This window comes from Myotis davidii, unplaced genomic scaffold (genome assembly GCF_000327345.1).
Source record: "Myotis davidii unplaced genomic scaffold, ASM32734v1 scaffold1798, whole genome shotgun sequence".
NCBI lineage: Eukaryota > Metazoa > Chordata > Mammalia > Chiroptera > Vespertilionidae > Myotis > Myotis davidii.
The window spans coordinates 717,826-727,123 of record NW_006288952.1 but is presented as its reverse complement, the minus strand read 5'-3'; the positions used below and the strand labels follow the sequence as shown (position 1 = coordinate 727,123).

At 37.1% G+C, this 9,298-nt stretch overlaps 1 protein-coding gene across 1 annotated transcript in view; it reads left to right on the top strand.

The window, feature by feature from the left end:
- The window catches only part of CD47 (CD47 molecule), a 40,648-nt gene that overhangs the window by 1,194 nt on the left and 30,156 nt on the right, over nt 1-9,298 (top strand). The window contains exon 2 of the mRNA XM_015562276.1: nt 3,722-3,808. Within this exon, the coding sequence (XP_015417762.1) occupies nt 3,722-3,808 (87 nt within the window). The remainder of the gene's footprint in view (nt 1-3,721; nt 3,809-9,298) is intronic.

Sequence of the window (9,298 nt, the reverse complement as noted above, 5' to 3'; positions counted from 1 at the left end):
TGAGTTGTTGAAGCTGGGGTGTCATGAAATGGGTGTCTGTGTGGTGCAGCATGGACAGGAGATGGCTAAGAGCAGAATTTGGAAGGCTTTTCTGCTCAAAAATCTCTCCATATTGAAAATCTCATTAACTCACAGTGGGAGAGGGAGATTTTGGAGTAGAGTGTAGATCACTGAGAGGAGAATTGTAAACTCGAGACTTAAAGGCCATGAGATGGGAGGAAGGTGGATGGGAAGGGAATACCAATCTCTGGGATAAAGGCAAAGTTTGTAATTTTCTGTGTGATTGTTTCATCTTTGTTTTCATAGTCCCCTGATAAAATATGAACTATGCTTACTGTTGGGGCTGTTAAAATGTGAAAGTGGTGCTTTGTTCTAGAGAATATAGAAGATTCTACCAGAGTCTCAGACATTTGGCTGTACACCCATCTTTATTTTTTGAAATAGTTATAGAATCACATGAAGTTTCAAAGATTGAACAGAGAGGTGCTGTGTACTCTTACCCAGCTTCCCCCAGTGGTTGCATTTTATGTAACGGTAGTTAAATGCCAAAACCACCCAGTTCACAATGGTACAATGTGTATATGTTACTTTTTCTTTTTATCACATGTGTACATTTCTGTGATGACCACCACAATCAGAATATAGAACTAACCCATTCACACAAATATCTGCCTCATGCAATCTCTTTATAGTCACCTGCTCCCTTAATATCCCTAACCTGTTAAGCATAAATTGTTCTCCATATCAATACTTCGGTCATTTCCAAAATTTTATATATAAGTATGTATTCTTTTGAGACTGGCTTTTTTTTTCAGTCAGCACAATGCCCTTGAGATCTATTATAGATCTGTTATAGACCCCTATCTATTATAGACCCCAATCATGTCATGCAACAGCATCATTAGCAATCTCTCTCTCTCTCTCTCTCTCTCTCTCTCTAATATTCTACACTATGGGTATATCACACCTTGTTGAACCATCCACCCACTATAGCACATCTTGGTTGTTTTCAGTTGTTTTGTGCTACTGCTCATGACATTTCTATAAACAATCCTGTACAGTTTTTTATGTGGACATAGTCTTCATTTCTCTGGATAAATGCATAGAACTACAACTCCTGGATTGTATGTAAGTATAGGCTTAGTTTTTTAAGAAACTGCCTAACTGTATTCCAGAGTGGTTGTTCCATTGTTCATTCCCATCAGCAACATATGAGTGATGTAGTTACCCCATTCTTGCCAGCATCTGGTATTGTCATAGTTTTGCACCATTTTTTAAGGGAATAGAAAGAAATTCTTCTGCCCAAATGGTTAATTGAAGCGGGGTTCTTACAAATTTATTTTGATGAATTTACCCATTTGTGAATCCTGGGGATTTAGGCAGTGGAATCAATTTTTACTATGTTGTGTGCTTTTTTTTTCAAATCCTATATAATAAAAGCCTAATATGCTAAGTGTCTGGTTGTCCAGTCATGGGTTCAACTAATGAAAGCATAATATGCTAATGATATGCTAAGGCCGCTCAAGCACTTGCTATGACATGCACTGACCACCAGGGGGCAGTCGACTGGTCAACCTATGATGTGCACTGACCACAAGGGGGCTAACACTCTGACAGGTAGGTTAGCTTGCTTCTTGCAGCTGATTGGGACTGAGAGAGATGGCTAGACACCCCCTGGAGCCCTCCGGCAGTCCCTCCCTGACCCCAATCATGCACTGGTAGGGTCTCTGGTCCTGACCTGTGCCCTCTCACAATCTGGGATCCCTCATGGGATGTCAGAGAGTGGGTTTCGGCCCAATCCCGCAGGCCAGGCTGAGGGACCCCACTGGTGCATGAATTCATGCACTAGGCCTCTGGTATAGACATAAATGACAACTAGAAATTCCTTAATAGAGAATTCTACCTAGTAGAATGTGGATTAATGGTGGGCAATCTTTGTTTTCTTTTCGGGTGTGCTTAGAGGGGTATCAAGATGCAGTTTGGGTCATACATACTTAAGATCCTTAATTCACTGTATCTCCATTTTTTCAATGGTAAGGAGGGGTTCATAATTCTTCATATAATAATCATAAGGATTGGGAAGTTAATGTTTCCAACTCAAAACCAAATAATAAAGTGAGTAGAGGAAAAGAAGTTAATTAAAAATAGTCAGTAGATAATAGAGCTTTGACTAGATCCTTCAGTCATATGAAAACCTATGCATAATTCAGAAAGGTTTTTCACATAGGATTTTTAGGCTGAATGGAAATGGGCTTCCTTTGGTATAGGAAGAGATTCAGTAATTCAGTTGTAAATTAAAGTGGCATTGATTCAGGGTACCTGAAAACATCAGTCTCTTGGTGGATCTGCAACCATGGTAGCATCCCAAAAGCCTGTCTTCTATTCGCACAATATTTCAACCTATAACTATATCAACCATCAATAATAAACGTATTGAGTCTCTGCCATGTACAGGGCAAAATGCTGGAATCTGGAAAGCTACTATCTCTAACATAAGAATTGATGGTGTTGTTATATTCTGGGGATGACTGTGAACATTTACCAGAGTTTAGCTTTATAAGCTTAACCCAAGAAATGTGTGACTAGCATTATGGTGTGAAAGCCCACAAGGATCCTCGCATGTGGATACAGTGGAGATTTCGAAAGGGATCATTTCAGAGCAACACCAGTGCTTGCCTTGTGCACTATTCAGAAATGTTCCTCACCCAGAAAGTCCTCTAGTCCAGGCAAACTCTGAAAGGCTTTCAGTTCATATACCTGGCTTTATTGTTACAGGAGAAATTTCATCGATAAAAATATGGCCTTAAGCATAGATCAGATGCAATTAAACGTAATTTTTAAAAGTTCTCAGAAAATTTCATTAGAAGTCTTAATATCACAATTTCCTTTCTACAGCTGCATTTTCATTGTTTGGGTAACACATGTTCCACTTGATAGAAGCTTCCTTACTACCTAAAGCTCCTCATGTTACTTTTTGTCAGCAGTCATTTTAAGACTAATTATTTACGAATTCATCCTCTGTTCCAGAGTAAGTTTCAGAAAAGCTCAGGCTCACATCTGTCTTACTTTTAGGTCACAATAAGACCACGGGTAGGGTACCCAGTTGTACTACTTCCTCACTCCTGTCCCCTGAGTCAGTCTTTACAGGAAGATAACTCTTCCTTTGAGGTAAATTCTTGGCACATTACACATACAGGCAATCACTACAGGACCCCATAATAATAACTGCAGTTAGTGTTCACTGAGCACTTTGAGGGATCAAGCTTTGTTTTAGCCATTTTCATATCTTAATTTTGTTAACAGTTAACTACAGTCCTTCAAGGTGTCATTACTTGTTGTACCCATGTAGCAACCAAAAAACAGAAAGGCATTAGGCTGTCCAAGATCACACAGATTGCAAGTTAGAACTGTGTTTCAAACTCAGGTACTGTGGCTGAGGAGCCCTTTTCTTAGCTCTTGGGGTATACTACCCCTTTCCATGAATCACAGCTTAAGGAAAATGTGGTGGAAAATACTTAACCTTTTTTTTGTTTCATTAATATTTGTTATTTAACTAAATATATCTGTAATTATTTATGTATTTATATAAGACCACAGTTTTAACCTATTATTTTAATTTTCCATCTCCACAATAAATAACACTGTTGACCATTAATTGGTTGGACATGAATTTATGATATAAATATTAATCATGATTTTTGTGGGGTTTTTTTCTTCCCAGCTTTATGGTTTTCTGCAAATGACTATGTGCTTACTATTATTTTCCCAATGTTGGCTGTCCTTCTGTTCTGGGGAAGTGATATTGTGAGTAAGTACTTGTTTCTATTTTCATTTATCTTTTAGTGATGAAATTGTCATTTTAAGGAGGCAATATTGGTGAAATATTCTATTTAAGTTGTATTAGGAAATGTGATAATGTCATAAATAAGAATAAACAGAAATTAATGGTGGTGGAGTAATTGGGTGCTGCAGGGACAAACTCTCAGGACCAAACTGGAACTACAACTAAAATACAGAATAACTTCCTGCATAATAATCAACAGAAGACTCACTGGAGAGACAGATAAATGAGGATGGAAAGTGGAGACCACATAGAGACTGGTAGGAGGGGCGGAGTCATGAAAGGACTGGCTGGGCTCCCACAGACTGTAACTAAAGTTATGGAGAGATATCTCAACTGTGGGGTTTGCCACTGAGAACTCTGGGGTCTAATCCCCAAGCTTGACACTCCAGGAGTGAGCACCAGAACTGAGAAGGGTATCCACATAACATAAGGCTGTGAAAAGCAGTGGGGTTCCTTTCTGCCAGAGAGAAATGCTGGGAATGCAGGTACCCTACTAAAGGGCTAATGCACAAAATTCTCTGTGGAGCGACTCACCTTGTGGTCCAGCAGAGGGAGGACAGAGTGGACTGGAGCTATGTAAGCAAAAGTGAGGATCAGGAGCTCTGGGGTTAGAACTCAGGAGGCAGACACCTTGGTTTCTGGAGCTGAATCATTCCCTTATGCCACAGAAGTCATCTTTCTTATGCAGACATTTTTATATAGGCAGCTGTGCCTATAGAGAAGATAGATGACCCACCCTATTGGAAAACACCTTACCCCATTGTGCAGTTTCTGAGGCCATTTAAGAGAATAATAATTATCCTCCTGGCAGAATCAATTGCCCCACCCTGTTGGAAAAAAAAACCACCAGACCCGTGGATGATTGCCTGAGAGCTATTCATTCCCAGTGGGGAGTGTGCAGGAGGCAGCTGATCAATGTTCCTCTCTCATCGATGTTTCTAACTCTCTATCCCTCTCCCTTCCTCTCTGTAAAAAAATCAATAAAATATATATTTTTTTAAAAAAAGACTCATACAAGATGAGAGTGAAGTTATGGGAAAAAAATTTCCATGCAAATGCAAAAGAAAAAAAAAAGCTGGGTTAGCAATACTCATGGCTGACAAAATAGACATCAAAATGAAGGCCATCACAAGAGACAACAAATGTCACTATATAATACTAAAGGGATTGATCCAACAAGAGGATATAACCTTGGTAAACATATATGCACCTAATATAGGAACAACTAAATATATTTTAAAAAATACTTATAAAGAACTTTAAGAGAGAGATTGACAACAACACAGTTATAGTAGGGGAGCTTAACACCCCGCTGACTTCACTGGGTAGATTTCCCGACAACAAATAAACAAGGAAACAGTGACTCTAAAGGACACACTGTATCAGATGGATTTAATTGACTTTTGTAGAACATTTCATCACAAAGCTACAGAATATACATTATTCTCAAGTGCACATTTATCATTCATAAAAATAGACCACATGTTAGGACATGAAACAAGTCTCTACAAGTTAAAGAAAATTGAAATCATATCAAGCATCTTCTCGGATCACAGTGGAATGAAATTAGAAATCAACTACAGTAAAAACACCCCCCCCAAAAAAAAAATTCAAACACATGGAGGCTAAGTAGCATGTTAGTAAACAATGAATGGGTTACCAACGAGATCAGGAAAGAAATAAAAAAAAACATACTGAAAACAAGTGAAACAGAACACACAACAACCCAAAATCTCTGGGACACAGCAAAAGCAGTACTGAGAGGGAAGTTTATAGCACTACAGGACTACCTCAAAAAATAAGAAAAACTTTTAATAAGTTATCTAACCCTACAACTTAAAGAATTAGAAAGAAAACAACAAGAAAAGACTTAGTAAGTAGATGTAAGGAAATAATAAAAATTAGAGCAGAAATAAATGACATAGAGACTAGACTAAAAATAAATAAAAATAAAAATAAAATAATACAAAAAATCAATGAAACCAAGAGCTGGTTCTTTGAAAGGATAAACAAGATTGATGAACCATTAGCCAGACTCATCAAGAAACAAAGTGAGAGGACACAACTAAATAAATCAGAAATGAAAGTGGTGATGTAACCACTGACACCACAGAAATACAAAGAATTGTAAGAAAATATTATGAACAATTATATACCAACAATTTGGACAATATGGATGAAATGGATAAATTCCAAAATAAATACAATCTTCCAGAACTGAATCAGGAAGAATCAGAAAACCAGAATAGGCCAATAATAACTGATGAAATAAAAGCAGTGATTAGGAAAAACTCCCAGCAAACTAAAGTCTGGGTTATATGGCTTCATAGGGGAGTTTCACCAAACATTCAAAGAAGAATAAACACCTATCCTCCTCAAATGATCCCAAAAAATCCAAAAGGAAGGAATACTTCCAAGCTCTTTTTATGAGGCCAGCATTATTCTAATTTCAAAACCAGAGAAAGACACTACAAAGAAAGAGAATTATAGGCCAATATCCCAGATGAACATAGAGGCTAAAATCCTCAACAAAATATTAGCAAATTGCATTCAGCAATATATTAAAAAGATCGTACATCAAGACCAAGTGGGATTTATTCTGGGGTTGCAAGGCTGGTACAAAATTCGCAAATCAATAAAAGTGATATGTCACATAAGCAGATTGAAAAATAAAGATCACATGATCATGTCAATAAATGCAGAGAAAGCATTCAACAAAATCCAACACACATTTTTTAAAATTTAATTTTATTATTTTTTAATACTCACCCACGGATATATTTCCATTGATTTTTAGAGAGAGTGAGAGAGGGAAAGACAGAAAGAAACATTGATGTGAGAGAAACACATCTATTAGCTGCCTCCCACATGTGCCACAACCAGGGCCAGAGCCTGGGAGGAGCCTGCAGGTAAACTGCATGCCCTTGACCAGAATTGAACCTGGGACACTTTATTCTTTAGGCCGATGCTTTGTATGCTGAGCTAAACCAGCTAGGGCCCAACACCCATTTTTAATAAAAACTGTCAGCAAAGTAGGAATAGAGGGAACATATCTCAACATGATAAAGGTCATACATGACAAACCTACAGCAAACATCATATTCAATGTGAAAAACTAAAACCATTTCCCCTAAGAACAGGAAAAGGACAGGGATTTCCGCTTTTACCACTCTTATTCAAAAAGTACTGGAAGTCCTAGCCACAGCGAGCAGACAAGAACAATAAATAAAAGGTATCCAAATTGGAAAGGAGGAAGTAAAACTCTCATTATTCTCAGATGACATGATATTGAACATAGAAAACCCTAATGACTCCATCAAAAAACTACTAGATTTAATAAATGAATTTGGCAGGATACAAAACCAACACCCAAAAATCGATGGCTTTTTTATACACCAACAAAGAATTCTCAGAAAGAGGAACTAAAAAACAATCCCATTTATGAGTGCAACAAAAAAATTAAGATATTTAGGAATACAACTAACCAACGAGGTAAAACACTTTTACTTGAAAAATACAGGCCATTGAAAAAAGAGATAAAGAAGATATAAATGAGTGGAAGAATATTCTGTGTTTATGAATAGGTAGAATCAACATCATTAAAATGTCCATACTACCCAAGGTAATCTACAGATTCAATGCACTATTTTACAGATCGAGAACAAATACTCCAAAAATTTATATGGAACCATAAAAGACCCCAAAAGCTGCAGCAATCTTGAGAAAGAAGAAGAACAAAGTAGTACCAGATATCAACTTATACTACAAGGCTACTGTAATCAAAACTGTCTGGTATTGGCACAAGAACAGGCATATAGATCAATGGAACAGAACATAGATCCCCAAATTTGGCCCAAGCCATTACACTCAATATTTGACAAAGGAGCCAAGAGCATACAATGGAGTCAAGACAGTCTCTTCAATAAATACTGTTGGGAAAATTGGACAGATACATGGGAAAAAAATGAAACTAGACCAACTTATACTATACCATACAGAAAAACAAAACTCAAAATAGATAAAAGACTTAAATATAAGTTGGGAAACCGAAACCATAAAAATCCTAGAAGAAATCTAGACAGCAAAATTTCAGATATCCTCATAGCAATATGTTTATAGATACATCTCTTAGGGCAAAGTAAACTCAGGAGAAAACAAACAAATGGGACTACATCAAAATAAAAGCTTCTGCACAGCAAAAGAAACCATCAACAAAATGAAAAGAGAACTCACTGTATGGAAGAACATATTCGGCAATGATACATCTGATAAATGGTTAATATCCAAAATATATAAGAAACTCACACAACTTAACAGAAGGAAGACAAATGATACAATTTAAAAATAGGCAAAGGACCTAAATAGACACTTCTCCAAAGTGGACACACAGATTGCCAAGAGACATATGAAAAAATGCTCAGTCACTGATCATCAAAGAGATGCAAATTAAAATAACCATGAAATATCACCTCACACCTGTCAGAATGGCTACCTTCAACAAATCAATAAAAGACAAGTGTTGTTGAGGATGTGGACAAAAGGGAGCCCTAGTACACTGCTGATGGGGATGCTAACTGGTGTAGTCATTATGATAAACAATATGGGGTTTCCTCAAAAAATTAAATATGCAACTACCATTTGACTTAGTGATCCCAATTCTAGGAATGCATCCTAAGAAACCCAAAACACCAATCAGAAAGAATGTATGCACCACTATGTTCATAGCAGCACTATTCACAATAGCTCAGATCTGGAAACAGGCCAAGTGACCATCAGTAGATGAGTGGATAAAAAAGCTGTGGTACATGTATACCATGGAATACTATGCAACTGTAAAAAAGAAGACTCTCTTACCCTTTAAAACAGCATGGAGGGACCTGGAGCATATATTAAGTGAAATAAGTCAGAGAAAGACAAGTATCACATGATCTCACTCATATGTGGAATCTAATTAACAAAATAAACTGATGAATGGAGTGAATCCAGAGACATGGAAGCATTGAACATAATGCAAAATCTTGGAGGTAAGGGGGGAAGTGGGGTGGGTAGGAGGTAATCCACCAAAGACCTTGTATGCATATATGCACAACCCATGGACTCAGAGAGTGGGCTGGTGAGGGCCTGGGATGGGGGGTGGTGGTGAGCTGGAAGGGGTCGATTAGGGAAAAAAGGGACATATGTAATACTTCCACAATAAAGATTTTTAAAAAACAATATACAGTTTTAATATTAATATTCTCCTTGAAGTATATATTATCTCTTATAATTCGCTGCAGTTCCTAAGAAGTTATTTTTAAAGAATGAATAATGGAAATCCTAATAATAACATACCTAAAACTCCTGCTGATTTTAATGTATACAGAGCATTTATGCACATATTATTGGTGAGGAGATGGTCACAGCTTACATTACACTGTTAAGTAGGATTTTTCAGTTCTGAGCATTAAGACTTCC